The sequence below is a fragment of the Symphalangus syndactylus genome, chromosome 8, assembly GCF_028878055.3.
Source record: "Symphalangus syndactylus isolate Jambi chromosome 8, NHGRI_mSymSyn1-v2.1_pri, whole genome shotgun sequence".
NCBI lineage: Eukaryota > Metazoa > Chordata > Mammalia > Primates > Hylobatidae > Symphalangus > Symphalangus syndactylus.
The window spans coordinates 68254453-68274786 of record NC_072430.2 but is presented as its reverse complement, the minus strand read 5'-3'; the positions used below and the strand labels follow the sequence as shown (position 1 = coordinate 68274786).

Below are 20334 nucleotides of genomic sequence, written 5' to 3'. Positions count from 1 at the left end.
TGATCACACAGTTTTTGTTTTTAATTCCTTATATGCAGTGAACCACATTGATTAATTAGTGTGTGTTGAATCAGCCTTGCATCCCAGGAATGAAGCCTACTTGATCATGGTGAATTAGCATTTTGATGTGCTACTGGATTCAGTTTTCTACTATTTTATTAAGGATTTTTACATCTATGTTCATCAGGAATATTGGCCCATAGTTTTCTTTTTTCGATGTGTCTCTTCCAGCTTTTGGTATCACAGTGATGCTGGCTTCCAAGAGTGTGTTATGGAGAAGTCTTTCCTCCTTGATTTTTTGGAATACAATCAGCATAATTGTTAACAGCTCTTCTTTGTATATCTGGTAGAATTTGGCTGTGAATCCTTTTGGCCCATGGCTTTTGTTAGTAGGTTTTTTATTACTTATTTAATTTTTGAAATCAATATTGATCTGTTCAGGAATTCAATTTCTTCCTGATTCAATCCTGAGAGGTTGTGTGCTTCCAGGAATTTATCCACATTCTCTAAATTTTCTAGTTCTTGTGCACAGAAGTCTTCATAAACTTCTCTTAGGATCTTTTGTATTTCTGTGGGATCAGTTGTAATGCCACATTTAGTGATTTTGATTGTGCTTATTTGTATATTCTCTCCTTTTTTCTTTCTTAGTCTAGCTAGTAGTCTATCAATCTTGTTTATCTTTTCAAAAAACCAAGTTTTGGTTTGGTTGATTCTTTGCATATATTTTTGAGTTTCAAGTTCATTCAGTTCTGCTCTTATTTTAGTAATTTATTTTCTTCTGCTAGCTTTTGGGTTAGTTTTCCTAGTTTTTCTTTTTTTTTAAATTATACTTTTAAGTTCTAGGGTGCATATGCACAATGTGCAGGTTTGTTACATATGTATACATGTGCTGTGTTGGTTTGCTGCACCCATTAATTTGTCATTTACATTACGTATTTCTCCTAATGCTATCTCACCCCCATCCCCCAACCCCATGACAGGCCCTGGTTTGTGATGTTCCCCACCCTGTCTCCAAGTGTTCTCATTGTTCAATTCCCACCTACGAGTGAGAACATGTGGTGTTTGGTTTTTTGTCCTTGTGACAGTTTGCTCAGAATGATGGTTTCCAGTTTCATCCATGTCTCTACAAAGGACATGAACTCATCATTTTTTGTGGCTGCATAGTATTCCATGGTGTATATGTGCCACATTTTCTTAATCCAGTCTATCATTGATGGACATTTGGGTGGGTTCCAAGTCTTTGCTATTGTGAATAGTGCCGTCATAAACATACATGTGCATGTGTCTTTATAGTAGCATGATTTATAATCCTTTGGGTATATACCCAGTAATGGGATCACTGGGTCAAATGGTATTTCTCATTCTAGATCCTTGAGGAATTGCCACACTGTCTTCCACAATGGTTGAACTAGTTTACAGTCCCACCAACAGTGTAAAAGCGTTCCTATTTCTCCACATCCTCTCCAGTACCTGCTGTTTCCTGACCTTTTAATGATGGCCATTCTAACGGGTGTGAGATGGTATCTGTGCTTTTGATTTGCATTTCTCTGATGACCAGTGATGATGAGCATTTTTTCATGTGTCTGTTGGCTGCATAAATGTCTTGTTTAGAAAAGTGTCTGCTTATATCCTTTGCCCACTTTTTGATGGGGTTGTTTGATTTTTCTTTCTTGTGAATTTAAGTTCTTTGTAGATTATGGATATTAGCCCTTTATCAGATGGGTATACTGCAAAAAATTTTCTTCCATTCTGTAGGTTGCCTGTACACTCTGATGGTAGTTTCTTTCCCCATGCACAAACTCTTTGGTATAATTAGATCCCATTTGTCTATTTTGGCTTTTGTTGCCATTACTTTTGGTGTTTTAGACATGAAGTCCTTGCCCATGCCTATGTCCTGAATGGTACTGCCTAGGTTTTCTTCTGGGGATTTATGGTTTTAGGTCTAATATTTACGTCTTTAATCCATCTTGAATTAATTTTTGTGTAAGGTGTAAGGAAGGGATCCAGTTCCAGCTTTCTACATATGGCTAGCCAGTTTTCCAAGCACCATTGTTGCTTTGACAATTTGACAGAAGTAGGCTTCAGAAAGTCAGTAATAACAAACTTCTCCGAGCTAAAGGAGGATGTTCCAACCCATCTCAAGGAAGCTAAAAATCTTGAACAAAAGATTAGGTGATTGGCTAACTAGAATAAACAGTGTAGAGAAGACCTTAAGTAACCAGATGGAGCTGAAAACCATGGCATTAGAACTATGTGATGCATGCACAAGCTTCAGTAGCCGATTCAATCAAGTGGAAGAAAGGGTATCAGTGATTGAAGATCAAATTAATGAAATGAAACAAGAAGAGAAGTTTAGAGAAAAAAGAGTAAAAAGAAACGAACAAAGCCTCAAGAAATAAAGAATTACGTGAAAAGACCAAATCTACGTTTGACTGCTGTACCTGAAAGTGACGGGGAGAATGGAACCAAGTTGGAAAACATTCTGCAGGATATTAACCAGGAGAACATCCCCAACCAGCAAGGCAGGCCAACATTCAAATTCAGGAAATACGGAGAATACCACATTTCCTCTTCCTCGAGAAGAGCAACCCCAAGACACATAATTGTCAGATTCACCAACGTTGAAATGAAGGAAAAAATGCTAAGGGCAGCCAGAGAGAAAGGTCGGGTTACCCACAAAGGGAAGCCCATCAGACTAACAGTGGATCTCTTGGCAGAAACTCTACAAGCCAGAAGAGAGTGGGGGCCAATATTCAATATTCTTAAAGAAAAGAATTTTCAACCCAAATTTCATATCCAGCCAAACTAAGCTTCATAAGTGAAGGAGAAATTAAATCCTTTACAGACAAGCAAATGCTGAGAGATTTTGTCATCACCAGGCCTGCCCTAAAAGAGCTCCTGAAGGAAGCACTAAACATGGAAAGGAACAACCGCTACTACCGCAAAAACATGCCAAATTGTAAAGACCATCAATGCAAAATAACCAGCTAACATTATAATGACAGGATCAAATTCACACATAACAATATTAACCTTAAATGTAAATGGGCTAAATGCCCCAATTAAAAGACACAGACTGGCAGATTGGATAAAGAGTCAAGACCCATCAGTGTGCTGTATTCAGGAGACCTATCTCATGTGCAGAGATACACATAGGCTCAAAATAAAGTGATGGAGGAAGATTTACCAAGCAAATGGAAAACAAAATAAAGTAGGAGTTGCAATTCTAGTCTCTGATAAAACAGACTTTAAACCAACAAAGATCAAAAAAGACAAAGAAGGCCATTACATAATGGTAAAGGGATCAATTCAACAAGAAGAGCTAACTATCCTAAATATATATGCACCCAATACAGGAGCACCCAGATTCATAAAGCAAATCCTTAGAGACCTACAAAGAGACTTAGACTCCCGCACAACAATAATGGGAGACTTTAACACCCCACTGTCAATATTAGACAGATCTGCGAGACAGAAGATCAAAAAAGATATCCAGGAATTGAACTCAGCTCTGCACCAAGCAGACCTAATAGACATCTACAGAACTCTCCACCCCAAATCAACAGAATATACATTCTTCTCAGCACCCCATTGCACTTATTCCAAAATTGACCACATAGTTGGAAGTAAAGCACTCCTCAGCAAATGTAGTTTTTCTACTGCCTCAATGTGTGAAGTTTGAGATTTTTTATTTTTTATTTTTTTTGAGACAATCTTGCTCTGTCATTCAGGCTGGAGTACAGTGGCACGATCTCAGCTCACTGCAACCTCCGCCTCATGGGTTCAATAAATTCTCCTGTCTCAGCCTCCCTAGTAGCTGAGACTATAGGAGTGTGCCACCATGTTTGACTAATTTTTTTGTATTTTTGTAGAGATGGGGTTTCAGAATGTTGGCCAGGCTTGTCTCGAACTCATGACCTCCGGCAATCCACCCACCTCAGCATCCCAAAGTGCTAGAATTACAGGTATGAGCCACTGCACCCAGCAATTTGGAATCTTTCTAATTTTTGAGGTAGGTGTTTCAGAATGTTGGCCAGGCTTGTCTCGAACTCATGACCTCCGGCAATCCACCCACCTCAGCATCCCAAAGTGCTAGAATTACAGGTATGAGCCACTGCACCCAGCAATTTGGAATCTTTCTAATTTTTGAGGTAGGTGTTTAGCATTATAAACTTTCCTCTTAACAATGTTTTTGCTGCATCCCAGAGATTTGCTGTAAACTGATAAATGACTTCAGTAAAGTTTCAAGATACAAAATCAATGTATGAAAATTGGTAGCATTTCTAAACACCAATAATGTTCATACTGAGAGCGAAATCAAGAAGGCAGTCCTATTTACAATAGCCACAGAAAAATAAAATACCTAATAATATATCTGACCAAGGGGGTGAAAGATCTATACAAGGAGATCTATAAAACACTGCTGAAAGAAATCATAGATGACACAAACAAATGGAAAAACATTTTATGCTCATTGATTGGAAGAATCAATATAGTTAAAATGGACTTACTGCCCAAAGCAATCTACAGATTGAATGCTATTTCTACCACATTACTAATGCTATTTTTCAAAGAATTATAAAAAAACTTTTCTAAAATTCATATGTAACCAAAAATAAGCCCAAATAACTGAATGACTCCTGAGCAAAAAAAAAAAAAAAAAGCTGGAGGCGCTGTATTACCTGACTTCAAACTGTACTATAAGGCTACAGGAACCAAAATTGGATGGTACTGGCACAAAAACAGACACAAAGACCAACAGAACAGAATAGAGAATCCAGAAATAAAGCTGTATAACTACAGCCATCTAATCTTCAACACAGTCAACAAAAATAAGCAATGGAGAAAGGATTCCATATTCAATAAATGATACTATGATACTTGGCTAGTCATTTGCAGACAATTAAAACTAGACCCCTAACTTTCACCATATACAAAAATTAACTCAAGATGGATTAAAGACTTAAATACAAAGTCCCAATCTATAAGAATTCTAGAGGAAAACCTAGGAATCACCATTTTGGGCATTGGCCTTGGGAAAGAATTTATGTTTAAGTCCTCAAAATCAATTGCAACAAAAAGAGAAAAGTGACAAGTGGGACCAGTTAAACCAAAGGGCTTCTGCACAGCAAAGGAAACTATTAACAGAGTAAACAGACAACCTATAGAATGGGAGCAAATATTTGCAAACTATGCATCTGACAAAGGTCTAATATCCACAATCTATAAGGAACTGAAACAGTTCAAAAGCAAAAAACAAATAACGCCATTAAAAAGTGGGCAAATAACATAAACAGACACTTTTCAAAAGGAGATAATATAACTGGCCAACAAACATATGAAAAAGTGCTCAACATTACTAAACATCAGAGAAATGCAAATCAACATCACAGTGAGATACCATCTCACACAGTCAGAATGGCTATTACTAAAAAGGCAAAAACAAGAGATGTTTGTGAGGCTGCAGAGAAAAGTGACGTTTATCACACACCGGGGCCTGTTGTGGCGTGGGGGGAGGGAGGAGGGATAGCATTAGGAGATATACCTAATGTTAAATGATGAGTTAATGGGTGCAGCACACCAACGTGGCACATGTATACATGTGTAACAAACCTGCACGTTGTGCACATGTACCCTAAAACTTAAAGTATAATAAAAAAAAAAAGAAAAAAAGTGAATGTTTAAATACTATTGGTGGGAATGCAAGTAAGATCAGCTACTGTGGAAAGCAGTTTGGAGATTTCTCAAAGAACTTGAAACAGAAATACCATTCAACCCAGCAATCCCATTGTGGGGTATATATCCAAAAGAAAATAAATCATTCTACCAAAAAGCCATATGCACTTGTATATTCATCACAACACTATTCACAATAGCAAAGACATAGAATCAACCTAGTTCCCCATCAAAGGTGGACTGGATAAAGAAAATGTGGTATATATACACAATGGAATACTACGAAACCATAAAAAAGAATGAAATCATGTCATTTGCAGCAACATGGATGCAGCTGGACCATTATCTTAAGTGAATAAACACAAGAACAAAAAAAACAAATACCGCATGCTCTCTCTTGTGGGACCTAAATATTGGGTACTCATGAACAAAAAGATGGCCACAAAAGGCATTCAGGACTAACAGAAGGAGACTTGAGGGAAGGAAACAAGTGTCGAAAAACTAACTGTTGTGTACTGTGCTCTTTATTTGGGTGACAGGATTATTTGTATTCCAAACCTCAGCATCACACAATATATGCATGTATATTGCACATGTACCCCTGAATCTAAAATAAAAGTTGAAATTATTAAAGAATAACAACAGGCCGGGTGCAGTGGCTCATGCCTGTAATCCCAGCACTTTGGGAGGCCAGGGCAGGTGGATCACAAGGTCAGGAGTTCTAGACCAGGCTGGCCAACATAGTGAAACCCTGTCTCTGAAAAATACGAAAATTAGCCAGGCATGGTGGCAAGCACCTGTAGTCTCAGCTACTTGGGAGGCTGAGACAGAAGAACTGCTTGAGCCCGGGAAGCAGAGGTTGCAGTGAGCTGACATCGCGCCACTACAGTCCAGTCTGGGTGACAGAGAGAGACTCCATCTCAAAATAAATAAATAAATAAATAAATAAAATAAATATAAAATTAAAATTAAAACATTAAAATAAAGCTACCACATGATCCACCTATCCCAATACTGGGTATCTATTTAAAGTATATGAAATCAGTACACTGAAACGATATAATCACTCCCAGGTTTATTACAGCATTATTCACAATAGCCAAGATATGGAATCAACCTAAGTGTCAATCAACAGATGAATGGATAAAGAAAATGTAACACTCTTGGGCCTTAAAAAAGAGTGAAATCCAGTCGTTTTTGACAACATGGATGAACCTGAAGGACATTATGCTAAGTGAAATAAGCCAGGCATAGAAAGATGAATATTACATGATCTCACTCACACATTTTATCTAAAAAAGTTGAATTCATTGAAGCTGAGAGTGAAATAGTGGTCATCAGAGGCTGAGGGTTGAGGGCCCCAGAGATGTTGGTCAAATGATACAAGGTTGCAATTATACAAGAGAAATAAATGATAAATACTTATGATGATGAATATGTTCGTTATCTTGATTTAATTATTCCACAGTGTACATATACATACCATATTAACGCTGTGTACCCTATAATTATATATGATGGCAATTTGTTCAAAAATTTGAAAAAACTCCATAAGTCGTCTAATTCATTAACTAGATCCCAAAATATGTTTATGAAGAAAAGTTATTATACAAGATAAAATATAACTTACTAAAATTTTCATAGCCTTATAAAAAAGAAAACAGACAAAGAATTATCAATAAATTCGAAAGTCCCCTCAAATAATTTATCTTCTGCTATTCTACTTGTATATATCGCAGCAATCAACAAATGAACTGGGTGTTATTTTCCTTATTGCTGTGAAGTGGTGTTTCTAAAGAGTGAAATTTCCCAAGGTACACATCAACAAAGAGCATTTCTGACAATCTCTATCTTCAGGTTCAAGAAAGAAGATGCACAAACATTCCAAAAAATGTTTCAATAACAAATTATATTATGATGAAAACTACAAATTTTCAGGGTATCTATTGCATTAATTTTCTCACAGCAGGGACAAAGATGAAATATTAGCCAATTCATTCCATGAAGCTAGGTTTGTCCTATTAATTAAAAATCCTGAAAAAGGTAACATATAGGAAAACTGTAGCCTCAGTTTTACCTAGGTCACTCGAATATAGAGCAGAAATTCTATAAATAGCCCATAGTCCACTATAGGTATGAGTACTGTACTCCCCACTGTGGTTGCAGCAAGTTACCTCATTGCTGAGAAAGTAGGTAGAAAAGCTCTGAGAATATATCACACCAACAATATTATAACCAGTAACAGGCCTAAACTCCCGTTTAAATTAACAACAGAATTAAGTCACTCGATATAACCAAAACAGTTGAACTATTTTAGAAATACTGAGTAATAAAACAACACATGAAAGAAGGGAAGCAAATGCACTGTAAACGAGGAAATCATGTCAAAGAAAAGTGAGCCCTCCTTGTTCATTAATGCCATTACCTGTCTACCTGGCTGTAATCTCGATCTAGGGCTAATATTAAAAGGGCTTTCCTACTCATAGTATAACCTTCCTCATATCACAGGTGAGGAAGGTGAGGTTTAGAGATTTTCAGCCCTTGCCTAAAATTATCAGATATTTAAAAGAAATTAAAGATGACATTATACTAAAAAATTTGTGTTTCCATCATTTTACTCTTCTCGCAATAACAACAATAAATTATGAGACGCTTCATAATATAGCAGTTTAGAATAAATTATTTCATATTGTATTTCACTTAAAATAATCTCAATCAATAGATTATATTTTATGATGTGACACGAAGCAAGGAATTTAGAGAAACATGGGACTCTCACCTTCTTATAGTCTCTGGAATAGAAAAAGAATGGGGTCCTTCAGGCCAGCCAAAGAGACTGAACCAGGTCTGTGCTGCATTTACAACCTTCTCAAAAAAGTAGTTTGCCTTTGTTCCTTCTTCAAGAGAAAGGAATTGTTCATATTTTTCCTTTTCCATAGATCCATCATCTTCCTTTGATGTTTCACTTTCATCCCAGTGCAAATTTTCAGGCAGTACTTCCACTCCTAAAATTCAAATTAGTTTGTTAAAAAAGGGCTACTTGACCAGGAGTAAAATATTCTGTCAGTTATTGTCATTTGTATGCAGACTAATAGAACCCATTCTACAAATTATTCTATGCTCTCAAAGAAATTCTGAGTCAATTTACTGTATCTTAAAGTCAACAATGAAAATACATTTACTTTTAAGTACCTAAGAGAAACGTTTTAACAATAGCTGGATTTCAATACATAAAAGTTACATTTTCTTCTTGCCATAATGGTATGTGAAAATATTCCCTGAAGTGGAATCTTTCATTTTTTTATTATATTAGTAAAATGTATTGACAATCTTTAGCACTATGTATTAGAAAACATTTAATCTCATCTGAAAAAATTTATACAAACACAATATTGCTTTAGATCCCAAATGACTTTCTATCCAAATCAAGTACTTTAATAAAACAAAGCATTTTCAAGTTAAAGTAATTTTCAAGAATGTAAAATGATTTCATCTTTTTTTCCAAAAATATCTGGCCATATAATGGCACAATCACATACTCACTAAAAACCTCGTATTATTTAACTTGGTTTGGTTCATTCAATAAAAAGAAAAATGTTCAATATTACCTACATCCAGAGAAATAAATATTTGAACAGTTAATGGTAAATAATAGTATGAAACTCACATATTTATCTGTGCTGACCTCTTTCTAAGACAGGAAACCTTGGCTACAGTTAGTTAGATAATGAAGAGACAAGTCCTTAGTTCTGCAGTTCCTGAACTGTGCACAGAGTGCTTGAGATGTCACAGTAAATTTACAGAGCCTCCACAGGTATTAACATTTTTGTTAAATATTACTGCAACATCTATTAGACAGCACGTAAGTACTACTCTTACATTTTTGTCCCAATGCATTTAATAAATGGAACTATGTGCTACATTTTGGCATTCAGAAAAGTAACTACTGAAACAGTAAGAGTGCTGTGAACCAAGAACATTAGAGAATCTCTACTATTGACCCTTGAAGACAACTCTCCAAACAGGTGATCCATTTAAAATTAATGACAAATTCCCAATTTTCTTCATGAATTTCTTGTAATTTGTAAAAACCTAACTTTTAAATTAAATGATATTAAGGAGATCATGTCATGGACTAATTTTGGAAAGTACACTATATATTTGCTACATACCAATAAATAAGTTTCCCTTTGCAGGTCCAGCATCATTGAATTTGCTAGTGGTGTATGTCTTTTTAATTGAAGCAGGAGAGGGTGATTTAGCATCCTGGTAGGGAGGCAAAACACCGTCTCTAGTCTTCTTAAGATATTCATCCTTATCTACAAACGACACATTGGATCACAGTGAGCAAAACATGCATTCACGTATTTCTTTATACCATTATTTAACCTGAGTTTATCTATTATCTATTGATGTATCTATCTATCTATGGCAAAGTAAAAAAAAGTCTAAACACCCACTGTACATCAAATAAGATGTCAAATAGGAAAAGGATAACATAAAAGTTGATAACAATTTTCTAAACTAAATGAATTTTTTTGGTAAGGCAATTGTTATGGTACATCAAAGTTATTAGAGAATGAACAATGTTCAACTTTAGCGAAAAAAGAATATGAAAATATTTTAAATGTTTCTACATCCAAATAAATGAAATTATTACATATGCTGTTTAAAATAAGATATAGGCACAGAGTCACCAGAAAAACTAATTTCTTCCTAGTTAACTCTCTGTAATAATATGACAGCTTGCTTATGAACTGATACCATTTTTGTACAGATTTCAATCTCGATTTCAGCTACAGTTGCTATATATGTATATTAGGGTCTGCCACAGTGTAAATCTGAATCCAACCAAAGGCAGTGCTGGCCAAGAAAAGCCAGTAGGTGTGACCTAAGGCCAAGCCTCAAAATACATATGCGATTTACATATATTCATAGTCTTGATGCAGGACAGGTGGGCCCCAGAGTGGACCTTAGCCTGCAAGCGTTCTTCGCTTTGCCCAGGAAAGAATTCAAGGGCAAGTCAGAGGTAGAAGTAAACAGCTTAATTAAAGAGGCAGTGTTACACCTCCAGCAATATTACAGCTCCATGACTGCCCTTGGAGAGCAGGGCTACCCCTAGGCAGACGATAGCAGCTCAGGGCAGTTTTGCAGTCATATTTATTCCCATTTTTAATTGCATGCAGATTAAGGGGCGGTTTATGCAGAAATTTCTAGGGAAAGGGTAGTAATCCTTGGATCATTGCCATGTAAAGGGGCGGTAACTCCCAAATGTTGCCATGGCAATGGTAAATTGACAGGGCACACTGGTAGGCATGTCTGATTGAAAGCCGATTTTGCAGCCAGGTGAGGTGGCTCACGCCTATAATCCCAGCACTTTGGGAGGCCAAGGCAGGCGGATCACCTGAGGTCAGGAGTTCAAGACCAGCCTGGCCAACATGGTGAAACCCCATCTCTAGTAAAAATACAAAAATTAGCCAGGTGTGGTGGCACGTGCCTATAGTCCCAGCTAGTCGGGAGGCTGAGGCATGAGACTCGCTTGAACCCAGGAGGTGGAGGCTGCAGTGAGCCCAGATTGTGCCACTGCATTCCAGCTTGGGAGACAGAGGGAGACCTTGTTTCAAAAAAAAAAAAAAAAGTAAAAGAAAAAGAAAGCTGATTTTGCCCGCACTCTGTTTTAGCTAGTCCTCTGTATGGTCCATTGTCCAAGCATCCAAGCCCCACCCTGGTGTCAAGTCCCAGCTCGTGACTCAGTCTAATTCTGTCAAAAAAGCATAGACTCTGCAGTTAGAAAAATCTGATTTGAAAACTTGGCACGCCTACTCCTACTCACAGTTAAACTGTGAGTATGTTATACAAATTATTTAAAACATGTATTCATCCATAAAATGAGACCAAAGTTTCTGAGCTCATGAGTTTGTTGTGAAGATTACATTAAAGGCAATAACAAATAAAAATGAGCTTTTATATGCTAACTTCCTTGCACTCTTTCATAACAGAGTCATTTAGAATTGGCCTGAGACTCTGTAGTCAATAGGTGTGCGTTATTTCCAGAATGCTACACCACTATAGACTTCACAGAAGTGAGCCTCAGAGAACTCGATGATAAAATTATTTGTGGTAGATGCATTAGGCCAAATGTTTTTAACTTACCATTAAATGATAAAAAGTTCCTAGTGGAATGCAAAGCCACATCTATACACTTTCAACTAAACTCAATAATTCACTTTTAAAAGAATTTTGCAGATGAACTATACTAAAATAATCATACTGCTTTACTTTTAGATATACTTGATATGTTTTAAGATTTTACCTTTATTGATCACATCATACCTTAGCACACACTACCAAAGTATGTGGGATCTGAGACCTCAAATTTCATTAGAATTCCCTGGGATAAGCTGCTCACCCTCTCTACATATTCAGATTTTTAATTTGTAAAGTGAGATACATAAGGGCATCTAACTCAGAACTTCTGGGAGGACTAATTTAAAGGACAAATATAAGGCACTTGGCAGAGCACCATAGACCTGGTAAGCATTAAATATATATTAGAAATTATTACTATACATATTTCTAAAGATGTTTTAGGATATTTAAGAATTATAATTTGTTTCTTTTGAAATATTTCCCCAAATGGATGTATTATTTTAACACATAGACTTTATGCTTAATAATCTAACAACAAGGTTTTATTTATTTATTTATTTTAAAGAGATAACAATATTATTTATTGCCCAGTAATTAATCATTATTTTCTGGAAGTAAATTATAAAGCATATAAAAATGATAATGCAATCACAACCACAGTGATAATAGCAATAATAATGAAATATTATTAATAACAATAATTTCCATGTATTTGCAGTCTATGGGTCCTCACAAAAGTACTTTTAAATAGGTAAAACAGATATTATCAGTATTCTGTTACTGTTCTGTCATGCACATTTTGCTTAATAAAAGATGGTAAATCTGAAGCTTTGAGAATAAAAGATAAAACCATATGGCATAATAGTGTGGTTAGAACACAAATGAGAATTGCCATCATCCAGTTTGTGTGACTCTTCGTAACTATTATGTTGTATAATCTGAAATCCTCCCCCTGGAAGTACAGTAGAATATAAAAATATTATGTCAATATTAGTCAAAAAAATCTTTTTTTTTTTTTTTTGAGACAGAGTCTCGCTCTGTCGCCCCGGCTGGAGTGCAGTGGCACGATCTCGGCTCACTGCAAGCTCCGCCTCCTGGGTTCACACCATTCTCCTGCCTCAGCCTCTCCGAGTAGCTGGGACTACAGGCGCCCGCTTAATTGAGGAGTCTCGCTCTGTCGCCAGGCTGGAGTGCGGTGGCATGATCTTGGCTCACTGCAACCTCTGCCTCCTGGGTTCAAGCGGTTCTCCTGCCTCAGCCTCCCGAGTAGCTCGGATTACATGCACGTGCCACCATGCCCAGCTAATTTTTGTATTTTTAGTAGAGACAGGATTTCACCATGTTGGCTAGGATGGTCTCGATCTCTTGACCTTGTGATCTGCTTGCTTCAGCCTCCAAAAGTGCTGGAATTACAGGCGTGAGCCACTGCACCCGGCCAAAAAAAAAATCTTTAAATTTTGACAATGTGTGTTAAAATTTTGAGATATCTATCTCTCCCTATACATCTCCACTCTGCCAACTGCATTATTCCATAAATTGCTTTAAAATAATTTTTTGGTGTTCAGAATATGCTATTTCACATATAACCCATTCTTTTATGAAAATATATAGCTAAAAGATGCCTTCCTGATGGTTTATGATTCAAGTAATCCATTTTACAATACTGAATAAATACCTTTTATCTGCTAAACACTGTGTGAGGCACTATCGACACAAGAGTGAAAAAGAGAGAGGTGATTCCTACTCTCACAGACTTTATAGATAGCAACATTCAGAAAAAGACATTGACAATAGGCAGGTTAAGTCAAAATGTAGTAAGGGCTGTGACAGAAGAATTGCACAGAGCTATGAGGATACACCAGAGAAACACATAATTTTTGCATGCAGAGGCAGGGATCTTCTATAACTGTGTATGGTGTCATGGGTAAAATGCTCCAGTCACAAGAAAGAATATCAGTAAAGATCAAGATGCTCAAAGAACTTGCAGAAGATTAATGTGGCTTGAGCATAAAGGGAAAAATGTCCAGAAATGACAACTAAGCCACTTGCTAACATGTGTGGTCTTGTAGGCTTCATCCACCTAGCAATGATATTCTATGGAAAGATTTTATACCTGGCAATTAAAGAATGAATTTTCAGTCTGTAAATATCACCGTGGCCATTGTGTGAAGGTAGGTATGTGAAAGGGGAGACCACTGTGGGAGGAAGGAGAACAGTTTAGAAACCCATGCAACAATCCTGGAAAGGTATTATGGCAGCTTGAATGTTTGTAGTGGCAGTGGAGAGGGAGAAAAGTGAATGGATTTGATAAATATTTAGGCAGCAAAAGGGACAGGAATTGGTTGACTGGAAGTGGAGTGTGACAGAGAAGACACTGCCAATGATGGCACTCAGGTTTCCGGATTTGGCACCTGTATGGACTATAGGTACAAACATAGAGATGGGGTATATAGAGAAAAAATGTCAGAGAGAGGACTTCAGTTGGGGTTCTGTTGTTTTGGGGGTGCCTATAGGAATACAGTGAATGGCATCTAGAAGACAGTTGAATTCCGAATTCCTGAATCTCTGAGAGGAAACAAGGCTAGAGGTATAGCCCATGGATATAGCTGAAGTCATGGAAGGAAGAAGGGAGGGGGCAGAACTATTGACACAGACAATTTAAAAGTACAGATAGAGGAACAGGGAGGAATCTATGAAAGATGCTCAGAAGGAACAGTCAGAGAGGTTAAACGAGACCAAAAGAAGTACGGTCTGTGGAGACCCAGACAAAGTTTGAAGATGGAGAAAGAGAATAGTCAACAGTCTTAGCTGTGCTCAGTAGTTTAGTAATGGCAGAATAATGCATAAATTCTTCTTCCTCACCCCTGAATTTTTTTTCCTGTTAAAGGCAGCTGAAGTATTCTAATTGTTTAATTTCCTCTGCTGCTTTTCTCCTTCTCTCTGGGAAGTTGAGTGATTTATTTTACTGTTAGATTTGGAAAGAATTAATAAGGAATGCATGGCCTGAAGCTACCGTTTTTGCTCTTTGGGAATGAGCCTGCTGGCCACCGAGAAAATATAGTCTCCTTTCTCCTTTCTACTGTCTTCCTAGATGCTCACTCAAAGCAGCTAAGAGGGAGACAGAAATGAAAAGATAAGCAAGGTTACTTGATTGAGAAAGGTACCCGGGTAAAGGGATTCAGATAAAGGAATGAGTTAAGGCAAGAGAGAGCCCTGGCTCCCAGCTTCGTGACCAGTAAAAAGAGTCACGATACGTGCTTGTGACCTGCTTGTCACAATCCAGTTCCAATCCAAGAGGGTATTTGGAAGTTCAGAGTGGTACTGCTTAATGGCCTCTATTTCTTCTGAATAGTAAGAAAAAAGAGTCATCCCCTGAAATTAAGGTAGAATAAGACTAAATATGTTTCATCAGAGTTGTAAATATTTGAAGAAACAAGTGAAGAATATGAGAAATTTGGTTAAAAACAAACAAAAAACTTCTAATTCAGCACTAAAAATTAAGACCTTGACGATCTACATAAATGGGATTTTTTTTGTTACCCACTCTCCCTCCTTTCTCTAACATACTCCCCTGTTTCTTGCCTTTCATATTTCTCCCTGCTCACTAGCTTGTTTAGTATGCTTAGCTTCTCTCACAACCTCCCCTGCAGCAATTCCAGGCTGGTCTAATGACCACACTCTGTCCCACTTTAATTCATCACACATCCCAAGAATTGTTCCCTTTCTAAACACTGATACTCAAAAAATGACAGAAGGTTCCCACTGCTACAGAATAAAGGGCATAGCATTATGGTCCTGTACCTACATTTACTGCCTTACACCTCCTGTCACAGCTGCATGTTTTTGCTATATTGTCTTTTGCCCAAATCGTTCTATTCAAAATAGATCATCAACTTTTGGAATTAACAGACATGCAGATTCTACTCTCAATGACAAGCACAGCTTCCATCAGAGGCGCTGTTTAATAAACAATTGATAATTTTAAATTCACTTTATTTCTAGATGTTGGCCAAGAACCTATACAGTGAGAGTTAGGGATAAATAAGTCATATGTAGCTTACCATTCTTTAAAATAATGTTTTGCTTATCCGGATGAATTGCCATATATGGGTAAATAGTAAGAATGCAGTTTTCTGCTGTTGCAGTAACTGGAAGTGAAAACCTGAAAGTGAAAACATTGCATTTCAATACAATAAAAATTTCTGATGCAGTAAATGCAATGCATTTAAGTATCCCAGATGCCCTTAATGATGAAGACATGATTTATTCATTTTTTCTTTCTACTTACTTTGTTTTTTTTTAACCATCTACTCAATGTTAATGATTTCTAAAATTTTTACTTTTAAAGATTTTAACAGATAGTATACATTTCACTGTCAAGTGTGCTATAGAACACGGCTTGTAACTGTGCAGGTGCAAAAACACAGATTCAGGAAAGTTTAGAGTTGAAGGTGTCTCATAGTATATTTACTCCATTCTTCTATGGAGTCCCTGACAAATGGTATGTAGCCTTGGATGACACTATTAGGGAGACACTACCAGATGACATTCACAACACAGAAGCAGCCCATTTTATATCTGGAGAGCTGTAACTTCAGAAGTTCTGTTCCAGCGCAATATAGAAGAAAACCTACAATCTGAACCCCATTACAGTTCTTCAAATATTTAAATACAGTCATTATTTTTTCTCTAAGGTTTATCTTCAGATTTCAGAAATTTAGAACATTCGAGGATTCTTTCTACTGCCAGGTCTCCAAATCTCTTACATATCAGTCTCATTTATTTAGATAAACTTTTGTTTTGTGTTTGTCCTTCTTTAAATGTGTCTGAGGACTGAAAGCAATATATACTGCAAAAGTTATTCAACAAGTACAAAGTACTATTACCTTCTGTAACCTGCATACTCTATTTTATGAAAGCATTGTGAAATTGTCTTATTATGTTTACCAACCACAAAACACTCTTAAAACTATATTTAGGTTGTCTATCTTATATGACAATTCTATTCTTGTGCAACTGATTTTTTAAATAGAAGGGCTATATTTTATATCTATATCTCTTTAATACTGCCTTATTAATTTCAGATCTGCATTATAGTATACCAAGAAAATATCACTGTTGAATCAGCCATCTATCATCTACTAGTACTTTATGGTCACTAGCTGAGGTAAAACGCCAAAATCCCACCTTTTAATGCAAGTAACTGTACGTAAATATAGAATAGGATGAAAGTAAAACGATGTTCATAGCTGAAATATAATGAGTTATCAAGTAAATTAATGGTAAACATGTATTACATGCAATTGAATGATTTCCACCTCAGTTCTGCATACAATATTTTCCAGTAAGAAAGGAACTACATTTTTCACTTTATACATTGATATGTATTAACATGTGATGTAAAATACACACACTCAACATCATCTTGGTTAACAAACACTAATCTTATCTTTCTTTTCTATGGATCCTAAGCACATGTATCAGATAGCCTTATTCAGGATTACATTTCATAGCTATATGTAATTTTTACCATATGATATCATTCTTAAATTTAAATTTCCTTGATAGCATAAATCAGTACTTCTACAAATTGTGCACTTGTGCTAAACATAATGACCAATCAAAATCTCATTAGCCAATTATCTATATTTAACCAATAATTTTAGATTAAATAACATAGTTTACATAGAGGCACCACCATCACTACCAGATAGAATAAGACATATTATTTTTTGTTTTAACTATGACTACAGAAGGAAAAAAAGACCACTGTAATAAATTCTGTGGATGCTGTGCCCTTCTTCTCACATCCCCTGTGATGTACCCTGGGGCAGGCCCATAGCCAACACCTGTGGGTGTGGAAGTTTCAAATCTCAGCTCCATCACCCCAATCACAACAAAAATTGTGATGTCATTTCAGTTCTGGAGAAACCTACAGGATTCGGTTGCTGTTGAGATTTTGATGTAAATGTCACATTTATTTGGAGTGATCAGTTCCCTGTTCTACTTCTCTTACCCCATTACTTGTTTTTTAGGGGGGAACATTTCCTTAATGCACAGACCCATGAATCATCATCTGAAAGTGAGCTTGCGGACAAAGTTCCCTAAGACAACTACCAAACGATCAAACCAAAAAAACACCATCACTTGAAATATTTCTAAAATGGTAAAGAATTAAGAAAAATAATTCTGAAAATAAATTTTATTCCAAGAATGAAGTGTAAATAAGTATAATGTTTGTTTGTTTCTCTTACAAACCTAGTTTGCAGAAGATAATGTTTGATTTCAGATGTTCCTCATGGTAAAAAAACAACCAACATATACAAAACTGACTTGACCACATTCTTTTCATAGAGCATATAATATAGAAATTATACAAGTAATATGGCATGGGACTATGGACACTTCACTCATTGATATCACTATTAAAAATATATTAAAATAGAAAAAAGGACATACAGTTGGTAGTACCAATAGCCTACATTTTAATAAAAATATTTCTGGGGAAATAGAGCAATTTGTGTTACTTCATCAGGGGACAACGGTAATATTTATGATTCCCTATGCCAATGCAGACAGACACAAATGGTTACTGACAGAGGAACTGCTCTAAAAAACACTCAGTATTACAGTAACAATGAGATGAAAAGGCCCTTTGATGTTATGAGTTTCAATTCCATTATAAGATCTAAACAGCTACCTCAGGCATGTGTGATTTAAAATAGTTCTACTGGGTAAAAATCAGAATGAATATTCCTGGCAATAAGAGGGTCGAAGATATGATGTGAATGTTAATGAAAATGTAAATGGGCTTGTACTATTTTTGGCCATGTTTCCTGTTATAAGTAATACTGTGTTTGGTCATTTGGTTATGGTGGTGTCCACCGGATGTCTTCATTTCTTTTTACAGCACCATTAGACATGTAATTTACATACCATAAAATTCATCTTTTAAAGATGTACAATTCAGTGTTTTTTTAAAATATAATCACAGAGTTGGACAACCATCACCATTATCTAACTTTAGAAAATTTTCATTGTCCTTAAATGAAACTCTCTACCGCTTAACAGTCACTCTCTATTTGCAACTCCACCCCAGCCCGTGAAAACAACTAATCTGTCTCTACAGATTTTTCCTATGCTGCAAATTTCTCTTTTGGAAATTAGTAAGTATTCTGTGGATGAAATGTGGAGACCATGTGTACATCCTTTTCCTCACCAGTCTTTCATATGTTGATATTGAATGGTATGATGACCACATACAGTTCATTAAATAAGGTGTTAGAAGTCTCACAATTCATCTCTCTGGTCATTAGCTAGTGAATAATTAATACTCTAATCACACATCACTAATTCTTTCCACATCATTAGTGAGGCTGAGAGATTTTATGGTTGTCTGAGCAATTTTTAGGAATAAAACTTTGAAGCTTCATGTTAAATTTCAGTGATAACTGGCCTTGTATTTATAATACTTTGCCTTGTATTTATAATATTTTACCACTTCCCACTAGCACACCAAATACTGTGATGGCATGTCAAACATATGTCAACATCAAAAAAAATTACGATATTATATTTATCATCTTTACTAAAGTTCTGCTCCCATCTATACTATTTCAAGGCAGATCTTACATTCTAAAAGCAACCTTACTGAGCATGATTTTAATTCACAGAGAAATGGACACAGCAAGAAAGCCTCCAGGTTTATAGAAACATGTCTCTCTAGACTTACTATGGTTATCTGACTAAACTTTTTTCTGCAAAGCAGCTAGAAAAAAAAATTATATGTTGGTAACACTGGTAGTGGCTATGAAGGGTTAAAAGAAGAGGTTAATGCAAAAATTTTCTCCCATTCTGTAGGTTGCCTGTTCACTCTGATGGTAGTTTCTTTTGCTGTGCAGAAGCTCTTTAGTTTAATTAGATCCCATTTGTCAATTTTGGCTTTTGTTGCCATTGCTTTTGGTGTTTTAGACATGAAGTCCTTGCCCATGCCTATGTCCTGAATGGTATTGCCTAGGTTTTCTTCTAGGGTTTTTATGGTTTTAGGTCTAACATGTAAGTCTTTAATCCATCTTGAATTAATTTTTGTATAAGGTGTAAGGAAGGGATCCAGTTTCAGCTTTCTACATATGGTTAGCCAGCTTTCCCAGCACATTTATTAAATAGGGAATCCTTTCCCCGTTGCTTGTTTTTGTCAGGTTTGTCAAAGATCAGATAGTTGTAGATATGCGGCATTATTTCTGAGGGCTCTGCTCTGCTCCATTGGTCTATATCTCTGTTTTGGTACCAGTACCATGCTGTTTTGGTTACTGTAGCCTTGTAGTATAGTTTGAAGTCAGGTAGCGTGATGCCTTCAGCTTTGTTTTGCAACCTACTCATCTGACAAAGGGCTAATATCCAGAATCTACAATGAACTCAAAAAAATTTACAAGAAAAAAACAAACAACCCCATCAAAAAGTGGGCGAAGGACATGAACAGACACTTCTCAAAAGAAGACATTTATACAG

At 36.2% G+C, this 20334-nt stretch overlaps 1 protein-coding gene across 1 annotated transcript in view; it reads right to left on the bottom strand.

The window, feature by feature from the left end:
* The window catches only part of LOC129487942 (cilia- and flagella-associated protein 47), a 477840-nt gene that overhangs the window by 296346 nt on the left and 161160 nt on the right, over positions 1–20334 (bottom strand). Inside the window, exons 27-29 of the mRNA XM_055289494.2 lie at positions 15888–15988; positions 9849–9995; positions 8456–8681 (exon numbers count right to left, since the gene is read on the bottom strand). Coding sequence (XP_055145469.1) covers positions 8456–8681; positions 9849–9995; positions 15888–15988 — 474 coding nt within the window. The remainder of the gene's footprint in view (positions 1–8455; positions 8682–9848; positions 9996–15887; positions 15989–20334) is intronic.